At 42.0% G+C, this 25,464-nt stretch overlaps 1 protein-coding gene across 1 annotated transcript; it reads right to left on the bottom strand.

The window, feature by feature from the left end:
* Window positions 1-224: 224 nt before the first annotated feature.
* On the bottom strand, window positions 225-9,872 carry YARS2 (tyrosyl-tRNA synthetase 2). The gene is made up of 6 exons (XM_050709760.1): window positions 9,728-9,872; window positions 4,911-5,859; window positions 4,243-4,410; window positions 1,543-1,698; window positions 1,043-1,213; window positions 225-556 (listed from the first exon to the last, which is right to left on the bottom strand). Exons 1-6 carry the CDS (start codon window positions 9,870-9,872, stop codon window positions 397-399), a joined length of 1,749 nt encoding a protein of 582 aa, XP_050565717.1. The 3' UTR covers window positions 225-396.
* Window positions 9,873-25,464: the final 15,592 nt, after the last annotated feature.

Here is a 25,464-nt window from a genome sequence, read left to right as displayed (position 1 = left end):
TAAATAGTAATACTTAACTTCAATGGAGTCCAAAGATCCAAATGTAGGTACAACTGCCATAATGTAGGGTGTGCATCTTTTCAGGCTACTTGCGATTTGTGGTCTACATGAAGCATGGCTTATCTGAAGGAATCAGATGTACAGCAGATAGGAAAAATCTGGTAGTAATTTCTATTACTTTCTGATTCAGTAACTTACTGTCAGAAACAAAACATGAAATCATACATGCTTAGAATCTTAGCTTCCTTTATTTGAACCCTGTTGCTGTATTTTGGTATCAGGCAGTTTGTGAGCTGCATAGTAACGCACAGTATAGAAACATCTTCAAGTCCATCTTCAACAGAGTATGCTCTGAGAAAATTCAGAAAAAAAACAAGCAGTAGAGAAACACTGTTGTCACAACTGCAGCCATTTTATAATGTAGTAATTTTTCTTTCCAACCCTAAGCAATGATACTCCATTCTTGAGAATATGCTGTCCAAGAATAAGAACAGTCTCAGGATTGGTTACTCGAATCCCATTTACTGACACTCCACCATCTGTAATTTTCTGGTACCTTAAAAAAGAAGTACAAAAACAACAACTTGTAATTGCAAGAGGAAGCCATCTATTGCTGCTAAGTATTGTAAGATTAAGAGCTATTTCACAGGTTTTTATTTGTATGTTTAATTTATAATGGAATAATTTTTACATCTTAAGCAGTTTAAATTTAGTTCAGGTCAAGAGTAACTGAGATCAACCTTAGCCTCCAGAATTCCAACACTTTCTGAGAGGGATAAGGAAACTTGCACTGTTGCTAGCTGTCTCTTCATCAGCTGTAGATTTTTTTTAAGCACAGTACATGACACTGCATTATCCATACACTTTCTCCTCAAAGCATAGTGAGGCATCCTGTCCCACTCTTATTTAAAAGTGGTATGTAGATAGCTAACACGTTACTACCGGAGTTGGTTGTTCTGACCTTCCGTTTAACATCTGAAAAAGCACACTACTTCAAACCACTGAAGTGAGGTATTACTTAAGAGTGCAGGTGATAACATACCCACTAGGTCCATCTTGAATGGCATTTGCTTTGCGACATAGGTCGAGCACACTCATTCCTGGTTCAAGTACCAATTCAGCAGAAGGAGCTTGTTTAAAAAGTTCCTGTAACTCTTGGTCAGACATAGCTTCCAGTGCCTCCACACTGCTGTAATAAAGGGCTCTGGTACACCTGTGAGAACAAAGATCATTCAAAACAGAGTTCTTGTCTCATCTTTGCACAAAGTGCAGTTCAATTAAGCAGATTCCCTTCCCTGACATCATCTGAGGGTCCACAGAAGTACTTAGGAGTACTTCCCTTGCCACCCTGAATTTATTTTTTTTGAACCCACTCTCCTGCAATCTAGTATCATTATTGTATCTTCAAGTCTACAGCATTACTACATTTTTTCTCTTAATAGCTGAGCAACAACTGACTCCATGAAAACAGTCCCTGAAAAGCCTTGGATAATTACCATTGAATAAATCTGAAAGAAAACTGCTCGACAAATCAAACTTCACCTCTTAGCAGACTCCAGCCCCTCTGTACCATGAACAAGCTTGGTTACTTCTGCAGCAAGTCGTTTCTGAGGGCCCCATTTTTCAGGTTCTTTAGCGTGCATTTCCATGATGTGGGCAATCTCCTCAAGAGGAAGGAAGGTGAAGAGTTTCAGGTATCTATGAGCAGGCAAAAAGTTACTTTGTCTACATAAGCATCACTGTGGATTTCCTGTCTTTGTCATTCAAACTTCGTTAGCAACACTAAAATGATTCTCTCTTAAAAAAAAATCCGTATTACAGGTATTCTGTCCCATTAGACAACTCATTGTTTTTGCCCACATGCTTCAGCTTACAAAGATAACTCAAGTTTTATTTAATGTTTTTCTACAGCTAATGTCTTCAGAAATAACATGCAAAATGCTTTTATGAAGCTTGTTTCACAATCAAGAATTTGCTTTTCGAGTGGAGTAAATACTTCACAGGATTTATTGCAATCACAGGTAAACTCATGCAGTTCTACCACATATTTTTAGTAGTTACCCAACATGCTAATGCGAAGTACCACATGCTACACTAGTCGTGGGGCAGAACCATACTGTGTACTGATGAATGAATATAACAGGAAGATTATTTAGGATAATCAATAATTTAAAGGTGCATATCCCACGCATACCCTTTACAACAAGGCCCGCTTTAATGCACTTGCAGTACTGTTAAATGCAGTGTACTAACAAAAGTACTTTTACTATTACAAAGTCTGAAAGCAGGAAACATTTAAATGTTAAGTACCCACATATCCTTCTTTACAGTCTGAAAAGTGCAGTGGATGCAGAACCTCTATTTGAAATCAAGGAATGAACCCTTGGGAGAGGTAACCGAGTTATGAAGCAGGTCACAGCATGAAAGTGAAGACATATCTGAGGCTTATGAAGACTCAGATTTGACACTGATGTTGGTATTTGAAGAAACACAGATTTGAAAACTAACATGATGCCTTGAATAAAGCTATCAGCCTTCTCAGTGGCATTCTAGCGTGGAGCTTAGCCATCCATGAAGCCTGACAGACAGTATTTCTCATGTTTTTGCTATGCTTTCACATTTTCGTAGTGTGATTTTAATATTTTTACACTGTTCAGTGAGAATATGAGTTGTGTGGTTGACTTGGATTCAGACTCAGCAAAATGAACACAAGACCGTGCTTTGGATTTGGAACTGCTTTACCCTGAGTAATGATTATTGAGAATTTTGTCTTTGTGTGTGCTACAATTTTAACTGGCTACAGTTGGACATCCTTCAATCCACTTGCCATTATAGCTGTAAGCTGAACTCCTTGTTTCCATGTCCCAATATGGAAGATGAACAGATCACCTCGGTAACGTCCTCAAACATTAAGCAGAGTCAAAATGATGCCAACTGTTCCTATCTGCAATTCTGAAAAAAATCCACTAAAGTTTCTTTCCATGTAAGGTATGTAAGAAGAAGGTCAAACAGCCTTAAGGTTTCACCACGTTAGTACTTTTGGTCATTTACATAACAAGCAGTTCTCCCATCATCTAAACTTTTAAAATTAATACTTAGTTGCATGAGTTATTATCTATTTATACTGATGTACTGTATCTTTGTCCAAAGGTGCACCAAATTACATGAGATGTTTTTTATTATAGTTACAATATTAAACCATACCTGAGGGTGCTGATTACTGCTAGGTTTGAGGAGGTGCAAGCAATTAGTAATTTGACCAGGTATGTGAATTTTGTTGTTTCTGTTTTGCTTCTCAGCCTTAGTTTTTACTTTTGATAATGGCTAAAACTGAATCCTGAAAACCTCTACCTTGTAAATACATTTATACACCTACAATGAGCTTAAAACGATACCCTTTTCTCCCCTTTTAACTTGTGCTAATACTACTAAAGTGTAACTTTCCTAGGTGTGTTTTTATCTAGACCAATAGTCTCAAAGTGCGACTATGCAAGATGATCCACTGGGGTGTAGAAAGAAAATACTAGAAGTTCAACAGTTCATGTGTGTGTTTATGTATATATATTTAAAACCTACAAATCCATATATATGCATGTACTGGGAGTGCATGCTCAAGTTTATTTATTACTGATGGGGTACCTGTCCAAAACATTTGGAGGCCACTGATCTAGACAGTTAATACAATCACAAATACGAATGTCTTAGCTTCTTCCTCGCAAGACAAAATTTTAATTTTCTTAGGGATAAGCAATTATTATTGCGTTGCAATTCTAAATGTTGAACTTCACGCGTAAGTCATTAAGCAACTTGCAATCAGAATGTAGTGTTTCTGAATACGTGGTACTAGCCAAAAACCTCTGGTGATTATGTATTATTATCTATCAACCTGCAGTTAGTTATTACAGGAGAGATTTCACTTGATGTCATGATGTTACAGTACTAAAATTAACATCCATCAGATAAATTTAATTCACCCTACTGGCAGAATGACACGTGTTATACTTTCCTTGTCCGGTCATGCACATAGTAATTTATGATGCATATAGCAGCATGGAGACAGGTTCCACTAACCTCTGTACTTATGAATCAGTCATGCCTGTTTAACTAACATGTGGTTGCAGTTAACACATATGTCTACAAGGAGACGTGAGAAATGATACTAATCACATGACCTTGCATTGCACATATCCCCATAGAACAGTTAGGATCTGGCAAAAAGCAAGATGAAGAAAAAGCACTTACTTTTCAACTATGTTATCTTGTTGTCTGACAAAGAACTGATACAGCTCAAAGGGAGAAGTCTTGTCTCTGTTGAGCCAAACTGCATTGCCAGCAGTCTTTCCCAGTTTATCTCCAGTGGTACTGGTAATAAGGGGTACAGTAATTCCAAACACATCTGTTCCTGTCATCCTGAGAAGATTGAAGAAGAATATAAATCACATTTTGGTAAAGTTAAGGAACACTCCAACATTCTGTAAGATGCTATCCTTTCTGTAAAGCAGTTAAATTATAGGGGGGGAGGGCACGCGAAAGAAGTGAGAACACTTTTATGAAGCGTGCTTTAGGAAAAAATACCTTGGGCTTAAAAACTTAAGTTCTTTGGGTCTAGTGAAGTTTAAGTACTTCAAATAAACAGCTTTGTGAGCAGCGGCACTGGCACATTCACGTGTCCTGTATCTTGTCTTCTGGTCTAAGTACTAACTGATGCTGCTCGAGGGGCTGGGACACCTGTAGCGCTCGCTTTCTGTGTCGACATTGCAATAGCACACACGGAGCACACACTGACGTGCCTACACGCTCTGTGAGCTCTGCAGCACTCGCACCAGACTCTGCAGACGAGCAGCGCTTCACCACACCGCCCTGCCAGGGTGGGAGCCGGGCTCCCCCTCCCTCCCCGGCCCCCCCCGTACTTGGTGACGAGCTCGTAGCCGGACATGATGTTGCCCATCTGGTCGGCGCCCCCCAGCTGGACGCGGCAGCCGCGGCGGCGGTGGAGGTGCAGGAAGTCGTAGGCCTGCAGCGCCGGGTACACGAACTCGGCCAGGCTCATGCCCTCGGCGCTGCGCAGCCGCTCGCGGCAGCCCTGCCGGCTCAGCAGCGTGCCCATGCGCAGCCGCCCGCCGGCGCCGCACAGGAAGCCGAGCAGCGGCCGGCGGCCGAGCCAGCGGGCGTTGTCCAGCACCTCGGCCCGCCCCAGGCCGGGCCCGCCGGGGCCGGGCGCCCAGAGGAGCCGCCGGTGGTTCTCGAAGAGCCGCCACAGGCACAGCCGCAGGGCCCGCGCGTGGGCGCGCACCCGCTCGGCCGCCAGCGGCTCGCGAGCGCGCAGCCGCCCGCTGGGGTCGCCCAGGCGCGCCGTGGCGCCGCCCACCACGGCCACGACGTTGTGGCCCGCCCGCTGGAAGTGCAGCAGCGCCGCCACGGCCGGCAGGTGGCCGACGTGCAGCGAGTCGGCCGTCGGGTCGAAGCCGCAGTACGCCGTGACCGGCGGGCGGCCCGGCTCCAGCAGCGCCGCCAGCTGCTCCTCCGCGCCCTGCCCCGGGAACACCTCCTGGAACAGGCCTCGCTCGCACTGCGCCGCCAGCAGGCCCGCGGAGCTCCGCGACCGCGGCGCCCGCTCGTGGAGAGGCCGCGGGGATGGGAGCGGGGCCCGGCGCAGGCCGCCCCGCAGCCCCGCCGCACGGCCGCAGCGCCGCCCCAGCACGGGCGCCGCCATCTTGTGCGGGGCACGATGGGGGAGCGGGGCGGGGCGGGGCGGGGCGTTGCTAGGGGCGGGCCCGGCCTCAGCCGCGGCGGAGGCCGCCTGAGGGCGCTGCGGGGCCCCCGCAGTGGGGTCGGTTACAAAATGCAGCTTCTCGGAGCCTTGCCGTGATTTTTTTATTATTGTTTTTTTTTCATAAACGGTACGTTACGGTACAAACGGTACAACGGGGAGTGGAGAGGCAGGTGACCTATTCTCCGTTATCACCAGTGACGGGACCCGCGGGAACGGCGTTAAGCTGAGGCGGGGGAGGTTTAGGCTGGACATCAGGAAGAGGTTCTTCACCGAGAGGGTGGCTGCACACTGGAACAGGCTCCCCAGGGAAGTAGTCACTGCACCCAGCCTGTCTGAATTTAAGAGATTGGACTGTGTACTTAGTCACATGGTCTAAACTTTTGGGCAGACCTGTGCGGTGCCAGGAGTTGGACTTGACGATCCTTATGGGTCCCTTCCAACTCGGGATGTTCTATGATTAAAGTTACATGACGTGAAGATGTTGTGTGTTCTGTTACCAATTAATAAAAGATTTTAATAGTCCACGGTAAAAGTGGTGCAGGGCTATCTCCTGCATGCCTTTATCTTTCAGGGTATTAAAGAAAATCCACCTAAAAGAACGTTGTTTTGGCTCGTTCTTCACTTTTTCCCAATCCGCCATCCCAAAACACCAGGGTTTCACGTTACTTTCCTTCTCAAATACATTAGAAATCGGGTCTCCAGCTTTGAGTAGTTACTTGGGCCGAACTGATGCCAGGCTGTTAAATTGAAATTAGTAAGATTACAAAGTCAGAATTTTAAAACTTAAGAACTCTAGAATTTGTGAACTTTCTAAATTTGGACCTGCTTAAAACACTGTCTTTGTCATGATTAATCAGAAATTGGGTTCAGTTTCTTTGCGTTTTAGCTGCTGTTGACTTTCTTGTTCTCTCTGTTTGTATTGTTGAATTAAATCACTTCTGCTGGCATGGCAGCATGATGGGAATAGCTTGCTCAAGTCATGTGCCACCTCAAGGAACTTCTAGACCAGCAAAATAATGTTCTTGTTTCTTCTACCGCTTCCCAGAACTGTCCACTCCTCCTTTTGATTGACCTTCTGCTTCACTGCAACAAAGCAATGCGTCTACTTCAATGCAGCAGGAGTTCTAAAAGACACTGAAAAAGCCTTTGAAATCCCATGTGGTTAGCATGGCTTGATGCTTTCATGAAGCCCTGTAGTAGGAGGAAGTCAACAGTAGTTAACAGCAAGTTTGAGTATGGAAAATTATATCAACTCTTTTGGTGATTCGTTGAGAAATTGCATGGCTTTTGTAACAAGCCCTTCCAATCTTGGACAGTCTCGCTCTGTGTATTGACCACACAGATAAGTACTGGCAGATTATACATTTCAGAAGTAAAATAGGAGAAGGTATTTAGATTAATGCCACAGGAGTTAACACAGACTGGGGAAGATTTTATTTTTAATTTTTTTTTAGGTCTGAACAGTGTTAAATAATAATACTGATAAAAACTCTATCTTTTAATCCATCATTTTAAGTAGGGGAGAGCATTTGTGTGTGTGTAGCCATGACAGGCCAACTTCTCATTGGCCTGGCCACCTCTAGTCCACCAAACTGACCTCCACATGGCACACAAATAATGACAGCGTGCTTCCAGGGTAGTACTGAGTGGAAAACCAAGTGTTTATGTGACTCTGCGATTTACAGGTGACCAAGAAGGCATTTTTAAGTGTTTGTTTTGTTGTTCAAAAGTCATTATCATTGAAGACTTTTTGCTAACAGACCTGTGGGTAAGTGAAGTGTGGAATTATTCTGTTCTATTTCATTGTGGAACAACACGATGGAAAGGAGAGCAAGTTTTGGAGGAAAATACTGCAAAACAACAACAAAAAAAAGTGAATTAAGCATCAGTGATGAAATATTTACGGATGAGAACTATTTAATGGTTGTGCTAATGGTACTCTGTAAGAAAAGAATCTGTGAAGGACTTTAGGTCATTAGATTGGTACTTGTGTACTTAACAGGGACGGTACAAATTTTTTATTTTTTTTTTCTGAAGTCTTATTATGGTGGCTGGTAAAAATGGGGTTGACAGTCCAAAGTACTAGATGTTCCTTTTCATTTTCTTTGTATTTATGTTGGGTAAAGGATGTTTATTATTTCTGAAATGTGAATAAACACAACTAAATTATATGTTCATATGTGCACGCACACACAGCTATTCTCTTTACTACAGTATTCTCTTTGCTACAGTTACAATAGTAAGTTAGAAGGAAAACTTTTATTTTATTTTATTTTATTTTATTTTATTTTATTTTAATCTTAGGAGAGACCTTCTGGAGCCTAGGACATGGAGGATGGTTTGTATCTCTTTGCTCCAGTTAATCATCTCAATATAGTTAACTGAAACTCACACATCTTTGGCTTCAGGAAATAATACAAGAACAAGACATCACGACAGGAGTTTGATCATTTCTTTATAGATGCAGTGAGCAGCAGGAGGTTAACCACAGCCCCAAAAACAAGACCTCACAACAGAAGTTTGATCATTTCTTTGTAGATACAGTGAGCAGCAGGAGGTTAATCACAGCCCCGACCTTTTCTTTGAGTGTTACTTTTTGTGGGGTTTATTAGATTTGTTGTTTTTACGGTGGTATTGCTTTATGGCTGCTAACAAGCTCAGTGCTGCATAGCAGGAACTGGTGTGCGCTCCTTAGGCCACACCAGCACCAACTTTTCTTTGTCTCACTTCATGGTATTTTCTGACAGTTAATCTATATGTGATTTTTATAAACAAATATCCATGTATTATGTATTTCTATATTTTCTTTTGCCCAAATACTCGGCTGTATTGCCAGAACTGCAGTAATCCACAGTGTCTTTTCTGTAGCATGAATCTATTTGAATTTACCTGCTACTTGTGACTTGTTGATATGGACCTGCTCAGGTTTTCATCAGAAAAGAAGATTTGAATACGTTCCTAGCTCGTCTTATGGAGGAGTCACCAGAGTGTCATGCCCAGTCTGACCAGGAAGGTTACAGGTTATTATTGCCAGGAAATATTTTTGCCCATTTATATTATTGACAGTTATCCTTAAAAATCTCTAATGACATCCATCAAACCTTTATTGCATGAGAGCATACTTTTGTGGCAACGTGAATCTGATGAGTTAGGTGGTCCGTTCTACCTACTAGATTCCTAAGTATCAATTAATACTTTTTTTTTTCCCCATCACTTTATCATATCAATGCGGCATACCAATGTACCCTAATTGTTAATGAGCCACATAGTAGAATGCAAGGAGTTTGCCAGCAAACGGTGGCATTATGTTGTGTTTGCTTTCCCTACTTGAAAGATGAGGATAAAGTGATGTTAAATTGTCTACATATAGAAATGTTGTGAAGACTGTGTTTTCCTGTGACTTAAAATAGCAAATCATTCTATGAGGCAAAGAGTGGCTGGTCTCTCTTTGTCTTTTCTGGGGGTACTCAACAGACACAGTTCCTCTTACTTTACGTGATCCTGGTGATGCACTTAATTTGAACCATTTAGCCAGATTTGTCATTGCTTTTTGGAACAGAACAGAGCAGGTGAAACACATGGGTGAAACAATATTTATATATTCATACTGGAAAAAAAATGATGTTTTTGTCTGTAGCTAGAATGTTAATAGATGGCATGGGCAGTGGTAATGTTTCCTCCTTGGAGCTGTTACTCACCTGGGGAGCATGATTTGTTATGTGAGTGCCTCTGAAGACATTTTTCAAACTTGTACATGTGTAGCGTGAGAATAGAGCATATCGCAGGCAGCAGCAAGCCCAGCGTGCTGCTCTGCCAATCACAGCCTCTCATGTGCAAGACTTTTTCAGTGTTGTGGATCTTCTTTGGATATGTCACAGCAGAACGCCAGGCTATGAACTCATTCACATAACGAAGGGTTTACGGATGACATCTGGCGTTCAAGAGAAAACAAACCTTTGTCTGTGCTAAGCACAACCATGGCAGCTTGTGAATCAGAGCTCCTGAGTCCTTTCTGCCCAGAACAAGAGTGACAGGCTTTGCATTTTGGGCTTGCCATGGGTGCTTTAATTGCTTTGCTTTCAGATGCTCTAAGGACCATTGTGCTTTTTTGATATAACTGAAACTCATATTTTGTCTTTCATTAATTTTCTTAATTCCACAACAAAAATAAAACTCAGCTTAATTTTAGCTGTGAATGCATAAACATTAAATGTTTTATCTTCAATGCCACACAGTGTTTGGCTTTTGTAGAAAGCTTTTTGTACTCTAGGTTATCTGAGAATGGTGTGTAAAACTATAGATTGAATACTTCACGGTGGTCCACTGTTATCTAAGAACTGAATAATCTGATTGTATATTGAAGCTGGCCCTGCTTTGAGCAGGGAGTTGGATTACATAACCTCCAGATTACCATTTCAGATCAAAATTACTCTGTGATTCTAATTAGGTACCATGTGGTACATCTACCAGCCTTGTGAGGGAACTATATCCAGTGACAGCATAATTTACTTTTTGCACTATTGTAGCAGCAGTGGCCATTGAATACTGGGCATTATGTGAATGGAATGAGATAGGAAAAAAAAATCTTGTGTACCTTTTCATGCTGTACCACCATACTGCAACTGTCAAATTGTTTGTTCTAAGAACCATTCACTTAAAAGAATTAGACAAAGCCTAAGGTGATCTCTCTTGACCGTATTATGGCATCCCAATAATGTAACAACGGACGATAGAAAGTGTTCAGGACTGAGTCCTATTAGAAGACAAGTTGAGCTTATGTAGAAATGTGGATATGGTTAGAGATGATCGAGGTGCTGAGCCTTTTTATTACAAAATCATCAGGCTTTGTATGTGATCTTCCTATAAATCACAAAGTCATGTATCTCAGCCTTGTTAGAAAATGATTTTTTTTCAGGCATTTTGTGATAGTAAAGGCTTAGTCTTTCTTGAGATAAATAGGATAGCTCTGAAAAGATATTTGTTTTCCTGGCAAGACAATTGGGCAAATAACACAAACTAGCATAAGAACTAGCAAGAGATAATAGTGAGAATGAGTATGTTATTTTTTCCACTTGATTTGTTCAAGCAGGAATCCTTTATCCTGGCTGTCCGATTCTCAGTTCTGCATGATGCTGACACTGAAGGAAAGGAGGAAACCAAAACTGTGTATGAAAACTGAAGCTCCCTCTGGTTGCCTATTCACGTGTATAATCACCTTGGTGGTTTGAAGGAAATTACTTGGAGAGTCCAGAACTGCTATGTGAAATTAAAGTAAATATAAAAGACTAGTATGAAAGGCTTCTGTGGAGATTGTTTTGTGCCCACATGGTACACTGGCCAAAAACTAATGTCACTGGCATTCATATACACTCCTCCACCTATGTTTTCTTCCTCATTCTTTACTGGCTCCATGGAAACTTTGCCTTTCCCTGCTGTCAAATGGAGATGTACGTAATCAAATTCAGACACTACAGTATTGTGGGATCTAATTCTCAAAAGAAGGCAACATTTCCCATAAACCACAATCATCTCTGTCTCAATTGAATTTTGCATCACCCTGAGGCCTTGAAAACTATTGGAAGAATTTCCCAGAAAGGTGCCTTAACTGAAGTAATTTTGAAGCTTTGTTACTTACTGTTGGCAACACTCTCTTTTTAGGATATGTCTCTTTTGTGTCCAACTGACAGGAGTGCCAGGCTAAGTGAGGACTGCACAACTGACACATCACACCAGTGGTGGTAACTTATGTGTTCACTTTGCACTTAAGTTTTCACTTAGTATTTGGTTGATATTTTTCTTGTGGAGAAGAGTCTCATTCCATTGCAAAGTATCATTGTTAAATCATAGAATCATAGAATCATTAAGGTAGGAAAAGACCTTCAGGATCATCTGATCCAACCATCACCCTGCTGCCAATGTCACCCAACAAATATAATTATATATAAAATTCTGCCTTGACTTATGCCAGCGTTTATTAGCTTGTTATGCAGCATGCGGAATTCCTTATCAACTCTCCTCCCCACACCAAAGTGAAGTTATGCGTGCATTAGCCACGAGGTGGCAATCCAAGAGCTTAGTATACTAAATTTTGCTCACATTCATAGCTCAGGTGCAGGTTCGGCTTTGCAGTATTAGTCAAGTAAATATATTTGCAGCGTTACTGCAGGATGTAACTCCTTGTTTGCCAGTATGTGATATTTGCTCCACATCTGCATAACTGACTTCAAGCAGCAGCTAAGGAGACTAAGATGATTTTCTGGCTCAATAATTTATACTTTTAATGTCACTATTATTATTAATAATATTATCTGTATTTAAGTGTCTCAGTAGTCATTGAGAGATGTTGTGCTAGGAAGTTGGCTGCTGTTAAAAGCAAAATATCTTAGAAAAAGGGGTGCATTGGGGACATCTCCAGCTGTCCCACCGTGGGTCCTCTCCTGACTATAACTCCTGGCCTTTCTGAGGTCCAAAGGGGCCGGGGCATGCATGCTGTGCTTGTGGATTTCCTAGAGCCGATTGCTTCACTTCCTTAAGTTCTGCTTCTGTCTTCCAAGTGCTTGTTCACTTCTCAGCATGGCTGATGCTTGTTTTCCTGCATTACAAGTACATTTAATAGTGGGTCTAAGGTGGTGTTAGGTGGAAATAGTTTATTTCCATCCTTTCTTTTACTTTTTAAGTGTTTTTTTAAGTGTTTTTTTAAGTGTTTGTGTCATTTGCAGACATAGGAAAAGCAGTAATACGTCTGTTTTCTACATGCACTTTTAAGGACTCCTGTTGTAATTTTAATGGAGAAAGTATTTTAAGACATTTTCTATTGCAGCATTACTTCTTACAACAGAGGTTAAAGCCCCAGCTTTACAGAAAATTTTTGTTATTATTATTTCTTTTCTTTTTTTTTTCTTTTTTTCCCCTCCTCATTCAAATAAAATAGACTAAAAATACTTGTAGCGTAAGAAACAGAGGGTGGACTTGACAGGTATCTTACATCATTATATTCACCACCTTATTATTTGGACATGGGGAAGTTATTATGGAAGTGCATTTTATTATTTCACACAAAAGAGATAACAGCCTGTTTCTATCTTCTCTTGACATGGTATCAGTTTTCCTCTGAGCGCTTTATGGGAAATCTTATTTTCAATCAGGCAACACAATGTGAAGTCAGTGTGCTAGCACATAAATCTTTCAAATATGTACAAGTTTGTGGTTTAGAAGAAAATACGAATGTAAAAGAGAGTAACACAGTAAGTATTCTTAAAAAAGTAAATAACTTCTGAGACATGAGTGGCTATCAGAGTGACGAGGTGAAACTGTGTGTGTGACCTGCGGGCTCAGGCTCTCAGATCTGTTGGGGTCTGCCATGTGTTTCACACAACTGCTTCTGCAGGCCCACTGCTGGCCCAGCTCAGTTCAAACACTTTGCTGACCAGGGCATTGGCACACGCATCCCCTTGTCCTCTCCGAATTCAGGTTTCATAATTCCTAAAGCTTGAAGGAAGCAGCTGGCTAATAATCTGTCCTCCGTGTAACACTGACCGCTGAATCCAACAGTTAACACAAGTAGGGACTTGTGTCTAACAAAGGCACATAATTTTGAAAGGCACCTGGGCTGTGATATATCTCTAACCCTATCTGTAAACTTCAAGCTCCCTGCTCTGCCAGCTGACAAACAAACTTTGTCTGCAATGCTGACAGCAGAAGCTTTCTTCTGGGAAACAAGTGATCCCTCAAGTCGCTTCTGCTTCTGGGGGTTGTTTGTATGCATATATCAACTTGCTTGCTTGCATACTGTACAGCCCACAGACACCAAAGAAGCTTTAATAGTGAGCTTTGGGACATGATGTTTGAGGAACTGGGTGCCTACTGCCTTTCCCTTACGGCTTTCTCTTACTGCATTTGCCAGCTCGTGGGAGAGGTGTTAGACATAAACCCTGATTCCAGACATTTATCACAGATCACATGGGGCTGGCTTTATGAGCAGAAGGCTAACTAGGCTCGCTGTCACAGTAAAAAATTATTCGTGTAGTATTTCTGTATGCCTAAATTTTTCTGTAGTGTCAAATTAAGGAGATGATAATTTCATGCTCTTATTAACATACATTTTTTTTGGATGTGACCCTCACAAGAGTGATTGTACAGAATAACATGTTTGCTTGGAAAAGGATAATTTAGAAGAGGAAGAGGGAAGCAGAACATGACTGGTAGCCTGAAAGTACGGTGTTGTGGAGAGAGACTGTACACCACATACTCTTCTTCCAGAAGAAAAGCCTTTCTTTTTTTTTGTACTGTAAACTCTCCTCTGTGAATGAGCACTTCTATTGCACTACTTCCTGTAGCAATCACTTAATCACTCTTTTTTTTTTTTTTCTCCTGACTTTTGGTGCCCGTTTGTGTGGGTAGGGTATGAAAAAGGTAGAAAGGATAGAAGGATCTAAACATTTGGAAGCAGTCATGGAAAGCTATTTCCCAACTTTTACGGAAATATTTTTGCTCCTCTTGCCAGGCACAACCCAGAAAAATCTTCCTGGAGACTCTAAAATCTTCCAAGGACCATACCAAGGTTTTTACCTATTTTTTTTTAACCAATTTAAATTTAAATTTTTACCAATTTAATTCTACCCACTTTCCTCCAGTCTTCCTTCTCTCTCTGTTCTGCATTTGCGGAGCTGAGAATCAGCTTTTGATGAGGTCAGTGGATAGGCTTTAACTGACCTTAAATAGCAATGTCCAAATATGTCCTGCTAAAACATAGTTTGTGTTTATCTGATAACAGGAGATGTCATGCTGCTTTGACTTGTCATATAAAAACTTTCAGTGAGGTGGATGAGAATATCTCATTTAAGATATCACATAGATGATAAAATATTCCTTTCTCCCCCTAAGCCCCCTTTTCTCTTCCTCTCTTTCACACCTCAAAATGTAGTTTTCAAAATCTAAGAAATCTAGTTTTCAAACTTAGTAGCAACAACATCTCTCTATATTTCCATGACAACCCTAGAACGTTTTGCAGCACTTGGTATTTATATGTAACATGATGATGCTGTGTCTTCTTTTACCATGTAGTTCATTTTTGTTGTGTGCATGCTGACATGGATACTGAACAATTGTTGTATTGAACATTTATGTTTTTCATTTAAGGTATTCAGTATATATTTAAATCGAAGAGCTGTCTTTGGTGTTCAAAGGTGGTTAATATGATTGTTTGTGGTTTAATTATTTACATTCTTGCTCCACTCTTGGAAGGGAGATGCTCTTCTTTCTTCCCAGGAACTGCTAGTCAGCGCGCTCCATCCAAGCTGTTCATTCCCTGTGCCTTAGTATTGCTGCCTGAGAAGGGGAAGTTGGGTAGTGGGTTTCTACACAACATCTTCTGACCTTGTGGGAGTTCCCCCAACATGTCACAGACTTCTCCAGATACATGATAAGGCAAACTGCAAATACTGATAAAAGACAGGGAAAAATGCTCATCTTTCACAGTGAAGGGGAAATCCATTAAGGATTGACATTAAGCTCTGTGCTGTTTGAAATACTCATAAATGGTGTGGAAAAGTAGGTGGCTGGTGAATGGTTGATGAGGAGGATATGGTACCAAATGCCAAAAAAAAAAATATTCAGGATACTCTAATCTAATCATGTTTAGAGATTTGCTGTCTATCAAGGGGATATTGTATCTAATCTGGCTTGTCAGACATCATGGAGACATCAGAATGAGGACTGAATGGGATTCAGAGGAGGAGAAAGCTTAAAATTAATGTTTCTGACAGATTTGAAAGGAAAACTCTTTGCTTCAAGAGCAGGCTCACTAAGAGGAAAGCCACTTTTTCCTTCTGTTACAAGAAATGCTTTGTTACAAGGCTCAGTTACAGCAAAAATAAAGGTGGTCTCTGCCCAAAAGCACGTGTACTTTAAAGAAGAAGTGAAGCAGTAAGTTCTACAAACAGACATGGAATATGAAGAAACTATGGGAAATGAGGGACAGCCATAGCCATAGTCTAAACTGCAGAGAGAAATGTCAGTGTTTATTGAAATAGTCCAAGAAGTAGTTGAGGGTTTTGCACAGTACAGGACCTTTTTGTATACAGATGCAATGTCTAACTGCCCTTATCGGCAGAAGCTTAAGAAATTCTTTAAATTCCTGTTGCACATCTGTGTGTTTATGTCAAAAAGCTCAAGCACAGGAAAACTGACACCAGTGCAAGTTTTATGTCTATCCTTACAGTAAAACAAAGCCCTGCACAACGAATGGGCTTGCAGTGGTGTATAAGTCTCTGTCAGTAAAAAAAATCGCAAAAGACAAGAACTGAGGATATCAAAGCCAGAGGACTTTGGTGTCCAGGGAGGGCAGCAATCAAGCAGCACACTTGCAGAGATATAGTTGAGACCCACATATGTAGGTCGCATTCGGGAGTTAAGCACAGCACATAGTTCTGTGTGTGCATCTTCCTCTTAGGGGGGGCTGGGGGGGCTGCCCTCATCCCCACATGTGGCTCCCCAAAGTGCTGGGCAGCCTGGATGCATACTGTGGGGACTGAGTGGGAAAGGCAGGTCCTTCACTGAAGAACAGGATGTCTGGGGATACTGAGTGCCTCAGAGGAGTGCATTTTATTTTCTCTGTTGCCTGAAACGTGCCCACCTTCTTCTGCAGCAATTGTTGTTGGCCCATTCTGAAATCTTACTCCTAGGCCTTAAGCTACAGCCATTTCCTGCCTGCCTGAAGCTAGCCACAGTCAGCTTCATTGCAGCTGGAGTCATCAACACTGAAAGGACACTTCAGCACTTCCATGTGACGATGGTAAAAATCGATAGCCCAGAACCACGAAGTTTCAGAGAGGCAGTGGGTTTTGTTGGCTGCAAGCTGCAGTGAGTGTCGGGTTGAAGCATCTGTCAGCCCAAACCTTGTTTGAGCTGTGAAGCTGTGATGTTGGCCAGGCCAACCCAGCAGAGACTGACGAGCAGCCAGACATACCAGCTTCTCAGCGGTGAATCACTCCAAGTGATAACGCCTGCCATCAATACCAGGAGTAAACTACAGCAGATGCTGGCTGGGTCAGCCTATGCTCACTCTCGTTATCAGCTAAATATATGGCCTTTGTCCCCTGAGCTGCAGAGTAGTGGGGTTTGTCTGAATTTTCACCTTCCCTTTGCTGTTCCTTAACTATGCAGCTATTGCAAGCTGGGAGACATCCATGGAAATCAAAGCTGCTCCATCATGGTTTGGGTAATGGAGAATTAAAGATGTCCTTAACCTGCTGAAACACACAGGCAACAGGCAGTCCTCCTCATTTGTCTGGGACTACAGTGACATTAACAACGAGGCAGACAATGTCCCTGTATCTCCCCATCTGCTATTACTTAGTTTTCCTTGCAAGTGAGGAGAGAGACTGTTCCTCAGTACAATGTGTATCCTACCAGTATGACTTACTGTAGGGTGCTGTTAGCTGTTATTGCTTAACTTTAATGTCAAACAAGACAAACTGTTTTAGAGTCCAGGATAACTCCTGGCTGCCAAATAGTAGGGAAGAAGTCCAGGTGCAGCTGGGTAAGCACTTTGATTTTTGTGTGAACCTCAAATAACCCCGAGGAATTCATTATTCGGTCTTTACTATGAGCACACAAACAAACATACTTTCTATAAATAGCAGTTTCATTAACAGCGGTAGCTAGAGGAGCCTCTTGCACGTGTGGCTTTGATATTGTGGTTACACACAAGAAGCAGATCCTTTTTAACACCCATTAGTAATAACCATGATTACTATACAACCTTTTAGGTTATATCTGTACATATACTTATGAAAGTGTTTTTACAAAAATATGTATATAAAAATAAGCGGATTCATATACACATATATACATACATAGGTATACAGAACTACAGCCTTCTAGCCCTTTTAAAATACACTGAAGCTCATGTGAGGAGGTAAGAGCGAAGCCTGGGGAGATTAACCCCACTGTTGGAGACTTTCCCAGCTAGCTAACGCCAATGCAGCTGGCTCTTCGCTATCTGTGTTCCAGAGACTTGGACTGTGGCCTATGGCCTGCTGACATTTCTTAGGTCCAACACACTTGAGTAAAGAGGAAGAGCACAAGTAACTTCAGGAGCCAACTTTTAAAAAACCAAAGCAACAAACTCAGGAGGATGCTGCCTGCACATGGCACAGTCAGATTTGGCAGCTGTTAGGACAGTCCCTCAAGCACTATTAAAACCATGGTAATCCAGAGCATCTCTTTGTTGCTTCCAAAACATGCTGAGATGTTTGCTAGGGAGTGACAAATGTTTTAAGCCCACCTTCTCTCTTTCTGTGGTTTGCTGCTTTTGGTTCCTTGACACTCTGCATCCCAGGCCTCTGGTCACAACAGCCTCAGAAAAGCCCTCTGCTCCTACCCTCTCCCAGCTATAAGAAGTGGAGATCTTCAGAGCCACGTGCCCTCAGTAAAGTATTGTTTCAGCTCAAACCAAGGGAAAGTACTGGGTTCAAAAAGGTCAAAGCTGGGGGATGGGAAGAATGTGAAAAAATCAAGTGAGGTGGGAGGAAAATGACAGCTGAGGAAAAGATACTTAAGATAAACTTTCTTTACCTGAGACATTAAGGAAAGGTGGTCTTTGTCCCACTAGGATATCTTCAGCCTTTTGTCACAATTGTTTTTACTTTGTGTGGCTACTGTTCCATGGTAAAAACACTGAAAAAGTGGGAGACCTTTCTTCCTCTGAAGTCCTTGGCTGGCCATCTAGGTATGGTAAAATTTGTGCCTCATACTAAATAGAGATGAGTCTCTGCTTTGTTCCTGGAGCCAAATTTCAGTGGTGTTGTGAATGACAGGTAGCCAAGCAGAAGTGAAGGATACATTGATAAATGATCAGGATAAAAGGGTTTAAAACCAGCCATTCAAAGATAAATAGTAAATCATAAATAGTAAATCCATTAAATGTAATAAGAATTATTAGACTGTAAATCAGTTGCAAAAACTTTAGTGAAACACTAGCTTAAGATATTATGAGGCAATATATGTACTCAGAAATTTTGGCAGTCATTAGCCCAGAATCATTCTTATTTGCCATGTACACTATGCAGAAGTTTTATCATAGTGATATTCCTGTTTTTTCACTTATTTTATTTTATTTGAAGGAGATAAACCCCCATATTTCCCAGACAGCATTTTTCCTCCTCAGACTGCACTTTAACTGTTGAAAGCCTTTCTGCTTTTTGCTCATTTGTATTTGACTTACTCTTCCCAGATGGTTTCCTTGTCAGTACCTTCCTTTCAGGTTATTTATTATTTTTGTTCACTGACCTATACATGCTGTATCTTTTTAATGCTTACCTAAAGGATCATGACAATTATGTGCAAATATAGAGGAAAAGAAGCTGACTTACTAGTCAGCAGTATTTTGGGGTGGAAAAAGACTTACGGTGTGTAGAGTTTTGCTGGTGAAATTAAGGGGTCTGGATAGCCATGATGTGGGAAGAGCAGCAGCAGCAGAGATCTGGGACTCCTGGGGAGACCCCACACTGTGTGTGGGCACTGAGGGAGTGATTGTACCCCAAGAAGGTGGTGCTGGCTCAGCTGAGGTGCTTCAGGGCTTGCTGGAGGCTCCTTCAGCCGGAGATGTGGCCACCCTGCTCCTCTCCCTGTCCTGGTGCTGCTCTTGGCCCTGCTAAGGAGGGTTGGTGGTGGGCTCCAGCCCTCCCTTGCTCCTGCTGTCCCGGGTGTGCATTGGGGGATAAAGGAGTGCTGCCCCAGGGCTTGGTGGCCACCTCTGGCCAAGCTTCAGCCCTTTGCCAGAGGGTGTCTCACTGCACTCAGCCAAGTCTCCCAACACCCAAAAACAACCGTTGCTGTACCAGCTGCTGGTGACAGCAGGCCCTGGAGGGCTTCCAGGGAGACAAGCTCTCTGCTCAGCGCTGATGTTGGACACTTGCATCCATGAGCAGACACGTGGCTGGTGGGCTTCCTCCCCACGCCTCCACCACTTCTCTCTGGTGGCCTTCCAGACCTGCCTTTGGGAACACCAAGCACTGCAGAAGCAGAGGCCTAAATGCATTTTTGATGGTTGTTTTTTCAATTTATTCTCCCTTTGCAGTGGAGTTAAACCAGGAATTAATTCTGCTTTTGCACATACAATTTCCACTGAGTTCATAATGGGTTTCCTTTGTGCTGAGCAGCTTGATTTTTGTTTGGTTATTTAATATTGCCTGATCTGTTGCACTGTGATAGATGATTAATCTTTACCAGTCGTGTTATTGAGTAGTTCCTACAAAGTAGGAATTAAAATGTCTGCACTTCCCATTCTGCCTGGGCACATGTTGCATTTCACTTCTAATTACACACGTTAGGATGAATTATGTGCTATTATTCAAACTAAATTGTTCTTTGATGTAAGTTCAGCATATGAATGGACGGTTATAATTATACCAAGTTGAAACAGAAATTAGTGCTATTGTTCCTAGTCCAGAATAATTCTGTGTGTTTTATAATAGAATCAAATCAGCAATTTTCTATTGTTTCTCAGTTCGACGTGGCCATTGTGAAAGCATTTTTTTTCCCTTTGTATGTTTAAGCTAAAAATGCAAGTGGTAGCTGAATGGCATTGACAGAGGCAGAGGAAAGCTGATCCCTTCTAGTTTGCTGTCTGGTTTCCATATCCCTTCAAAGGCAGCAGCCGCTGCACTGTTGCTTCAGTTCATCGTTCCCTTGGGAACATGCTGATGTCCCCCAAAATACTGTATGTCCTGGCATTTGTTTTAGGAAGACCCTGCTCCCATGCCTTAGCTGCTCTATGGAGTAACATAAAACCGAGTTGTGTACAATGTGGGAAAGAAAAGGAGGAGGACACAAACTCTATTTTCAGGGGTTTAAAGATCCTGTGTATGTTGCTCAGGCTGTTTTGATGATTTACAAAATGATTCCCTGCCATGCTGTGGAGAGTGTCCTCTGGAGCAAATCAAACAGCTGTTTTTAATGCAAACATAGGATTTTATTGTTATTATTATTATTATTAACAAGAGGACTAAACACGTTCTCAGTGTCAGGCCTTAACTTCAAGGCATTTGGTTGTTTTGGTTAATCTGTAGCTAGTACCCACAGTGTGCTGGGTGGAATCTGTTATCAGCCACAGATAGGTGCAGTGCCAAGGCCGCGCTGGGCCATGAGGTTCTTCAGAATTTGCAGTCCTGCTGTTGAGCTGCCTCTTTTACAAAAGCCTGTGTGCATACACATGTTCCACTTTGGCTTTAATTAGTGGTGGTAAATATACTTAAAGAGTGAAATGTGTTTTGTCAGGAGAACTCTGGAAGTGCTTTCTCAGGAGAAAAATAATTAGAAAGGTTAATGCAATCCACTCTGTAAAAGACTTTAAACTGATTTGCTTGGAGATGTGAAGCAGATGCTTTGTTCACAAAACTATATTAAATTAGCCTGGGGCTGGGGGGGAGGAGGACCATTACTGTTTCTCAAGTGTAGCAAAAATGGCAAGTTAAAAATAAATCAATTTTAAATATTGAACATAAAATATGCTTCCATATGCGTATGATACCCCATACAAATCACAGTCATTTTACTGTGTGCTTTGTTTCGCACACACCTTAGGAGAGTGAAAATCAGAATCACAACTTGTCTGTATTGAAATTGTAGATTTCCTTGGATAGGCCATGCAGGAATGTAATTTCAACAGGATGGCAGAACTGAAAAGCCTGACACCTGCAAGTCAGCTCCTGGCAACACACACAGTCCAGCTTTGGGAACAATTTCCTATTGAGGTAAACAGACTGAGTCGATGGGTGTCCCTGGCCAAGAAGGGCTTGCTCCTTTTTGCAGAGAGGCTTTCAGGACAAGGCTGTAAGCGCACACAGATTGTGAAGGGCCTCATCCTGCCCTTCTGGGGCTTCTGAACTACCTGTGCTGGCCCACAAGAAGCTGAGGTGTGCAGGGAGTCTGGCCCAGCAGTCATGGCTCTTGTTTGGCGTGGCAAGGACAGTACTCCAGCTTGTACCAAGTTTGCACAGCGATAGCAATGCTCACCTGATGCCAGCCACGTCCGTGACTCTCACTCAATGCCTGCTAGTGCCTAAGTGGCTAAAATTTGGCTGCGGTTCCAGCACGTGGACTTCCTTCTGGACGTTATAACCCAGATATTTCAACCAGAGTAGACAGAGCCTAGTCCTTAGAGAAAAAGCTAACCAAGAAAACACTTTTCTATTAAATATTTCAAAGCTGGATAAATCTGTGGTTGTGCTGCATATAAAACAGCCTTAATCTCCTGTCAGTGAGAAACATCGGTTGTGCAGATCTTATTTCCTCCTGTAATCCAGAGAGGAAAGAAATGTTAAAGCACAAATAAGCTTGTGCTGTGAGAGAGGTGTAAGCCTCAAATCTGTTGTAGGTGTTAATACAAGATGAATTGCTGGAGTGAGAGATGCACAAAAATGATTCAAATGTGAAATTTTGAGTTTTCTGAACTTCCTCCCTCTGAGGCTAGTAGTTCCATCTGTCATTTCAGTTACAATGGGTTTGTTACCTCTGCAAATAATTTTTCACTGCTGAAAGCATAGCCATCCCTTGGATGGCATTAAGGCAGAAATTTGCAATGAACAAAGGTAACTTAGGGGCTAAAATAAGAGAGACTGTTTCTCAAGAAAGCACTTGAGAGGAATTAATGCTGCTCAATGTGTTTCTTGATCGTTACTTGAGCCATGATCCCATATGTTTTCTAAGGCTGATGGGACAACAATATAAGTGTTCCGCATTTTATTCCCTTGTTCTGTACTCTCAGATTTATTACTTACCCTTTGTCCAGTTAAACCCGAAGATGTATGATATAAGAAAAGCTACTTGGCATAAATACAGAAATGCAGTTGAGTCCGAGGCACAGTGAGAACAACCGCAGAGGCAGATTTCTTAGTGGAAGGTGAATTTTTCATGTTATCACTTCACTTCTTCCCAGATCATCTGCCCAAGTGACCTCGATGAGTAATGTTCTTTAAGCACAATAAAAGCATTCCCTGTAGGTGTGCTGGTGCAGGTCTTAGCCCCATGTGCTCCTCTTACAACTGTGAAGCTCTAATAAGCTGACTACCCGGTAGCTTTCCATTGTTTCCTCTCTGTGTTTTTTTTTTTTTCTTTTTTTCCCCTAGCATTCCTCGCATCTGAAATGCGATTTATCTTTTTGTCTCTATTCAGCTGAAGAAATTATGTTTGTGCTGAGTAGCAATGCTCTTCTCACTAAAGCTCTGTTTGGTGACCCCTGCAGTGTTTGAGACCAAGAAAACTTACTGCAGCTTAGAAAAGAGGAAAACCTGTTCCCCTCACCCTCATCCCCCTCTCTCCCTACTCCCCCAAGCTCTTCCCCTTGGGAGATGGGAATCTTCTTCTATAAACTGGGCATGGGGTACCCAGCCATGGTCTGCCTTGTACCGGGGCTTTCTGCCCAAGTCCTGCTGGCAGTAGTTATTTCTTTACTTTGACTGGCATTTTACTCACCTGAAAATCAAAGGTTATGTAAAATTTAACCAAAACACTCCCAAACTCTGCATAACTAAAATGAAAGTTGGCCTGGGGCTTTCATTTATTTCCTTATTCCCCGAGAAGTCCTGGGGAAGGGACTGTTGCCCTAAAGACTTGCTATCTGCCTGGAGCTCATCAACATGTTTTAGAAGTCGGTTTCTTGCCTTCTGGGACACTGGGCCCCTGGCTTGCTACCAGCAGCCTAAGTCTACATTGCCAAGTGTGCTGAAGTTCAAGTGTGCTTGCAACTGCAACCTGCAGTTGCCATCTTCCTGGTCCTGGAATGTTCCTCATCATCCTGCTCTTATTTCTTGATCTGTCCTAACACCACCATCACCCTCCCCTTTCTACCCCATATTGGTTTACCCGGCCAATGTGGCTATTACAAAACAGTTACAAGGCACTAAAACCATGCTTTTGAAAAGCCTGGTTGCTGGTATGAGGGAGGCAGGTTTTAGTTAAATTATTTTGACTTCCTCAGCAGTAATGTTGCAAATTAAATAAAGTGCTAGGGTCAAAAGTGATTTTATTTTGGCATAATTCTCTTCTCTCCTCATTTGTAACTGTTTGTTTTGTAGGAAACAGGAAAATGTTCCAATAACAATATCAGCTCTGGCCCCACCATTTTTTTCTTGTTCCCCACAGCCTCTCAAATACTCAATGTTATCTGGAAGGACTGTCAAGTTGTCACAGAGGGTTTCTACCTATGAAAGGTGCTGTATAACAGGAAGAAGTAAGAGTATTCAGGTAAAAGTGTGCTTACCCCATTAGGCTGAATGCATTTTTTACTTTTTTCTATTTTTTTAATTAGTTTTCACAATTGGAATAGGGGTAGTTGCACATGAAACTGCAGACGATACTTCTTAACTTCCAGTCATTAAACAAAGAATTTATTATTCTAATTCCTCTTGTTTTACTTTGCCTTTTAATCAGAATCTGAGGCCCTGTGAGGTCCTAAGACAATACTCTTCCTTTGTTATGTGATAGGCTGAAAGTTTTTATTTCCTAAATATGTTTCAAGTTAAATACATACCCTAAATACCTTCAGTAGTTTGATGATGTTATATAAAGCCTACTAACTTAGATGTCAATAGGCTCTTGGGTTCAGATCATATTCACTGAAGTTGCCTTATGTGGCCATATACCCTCTTGCTAAATTCCTGGAAAAGTGATGAATATGTTGGCAACTAGGAATGGACACAAGTCCACTCTCCTGAAGAAAATGGGAACTAGTTCAAGGAAGGGTGGGGTTAGCGGTACTCTGTTAGCCAAAAGTTATCATAAGAAAACTGTTACCTCTGGAAATGTGTTATACTAATGCACATGCATTCTGATAATTGCTCCTGGCCGTATTAGGTTACACCTTCATGAGAAAGACTCTTTAGAAACAAGACCTGGGCTGCCTGTGTCCCTCCTGACAGCTCTTTGGAAGCATTTAGTCTTGTTTTGTTCTGTTACCTTGGGCCTAAATATTTGCAGCACCAATAGTGAAAGAGAGATTGACTTGTCCTGTCATGCTGCATAGTGGCGGGACATGCTGCAATGAGTTATCTGGGCTTGTAGGTCATACAGGCAGAAAAGGCTTAACCGTGGCTCTCCCACACCTGGGGTGTGTTAACTTTGAAATCACTGGGGATTTCTGCACATATCTGGTCCATTTTATTTTATTATTTTATTTTATTAATTTTATTTTGCTGCTCTGCTTCCTTTTGCTTTTGATAATACAAAAAAGAAAGAGCTAAACGTAGAAAAGTATTTTGCTCAGTTGAAAATGTAACACTTTTTTCACCCCCACATGAAAATGTTTTCCTTGTAAATCTTGATTGAAACCTTTTCTGAAATGGCGTTTTTTTTTTTTTTTTTTGTTTTTTGTTTTTTTTTTTTTTTTCACCTGATGTTACTGAGATTTGGGTTTAAAGAGAAATCACTGGATTTCCCTTCCAGGGTAAATGGATTAATATTATTGGGGATCTGTTCTGCAGCAGCAATGTGGACTACACGCCCGGCAAGCAGGGAAAATGAGACAAGGCTGAGGCGAGTGGGGCGCTGGGGCCCTGCCAAGGAGCCCTCCACCAGGCAGGGTGAGTCAGTGGCAACCCAGTGGCTGGCTGCCAGCAGGGCCAGCGGCCTGGCCTGCGGCACTCAAGGGGACTGGCAGGAGTAGGCCATGCTCCCCTGCTGCCACTGGGACC

This window comes from Cygnus atratus, chromosome 1, assembly GCF_013377495.2.
Source record: "Cygnus atratus isolate AKBS03 ecotype Queensland, Australia chromosome 1, CAtr_DNAZoo_HiC_assembly, whole genome shotgun sequence".
In the NCBI taxonomy this organism is placed as follows: domain Eukaryota; kingdom Metazoa; phylum Chordata; class Aves; order Anseriformes; family Anatidae; genus Cygnus; species Cygnus atratus.
Note: the sequence above shows the minus strand (reverse complement) of the source record. Positions and strands in the feature narration are given on the sequence as shown.

What these genes read in the sequence shown, in the direction of transcription:
- YARS2 (XM_050709760.1), bottom strand. Translation starts at nt 9,872, where the DNA reads ATGGTCCTTAGAGCATCTGAAAGCAAAGCAATTAAAGCACCCATGGCA. An exon ending in GGGCTGGAGTCTGCTAAGAG is followed by an intron (nt 1,214 to 1,542) that starts GTGAAGTTTGAT and finishes TTGTTCTCACAG; the next exon opens with GTGTACCAGAGCCCTTTATT. An exon ending in ATTCAAGATGGACCTAGTGG is followed by an intron (nt 557 to 1,042) that starts GTATGTTATCAC and finishes TTCTTTTTTAAG; the next exon opens with GTACCAGAAAATTACAGATG.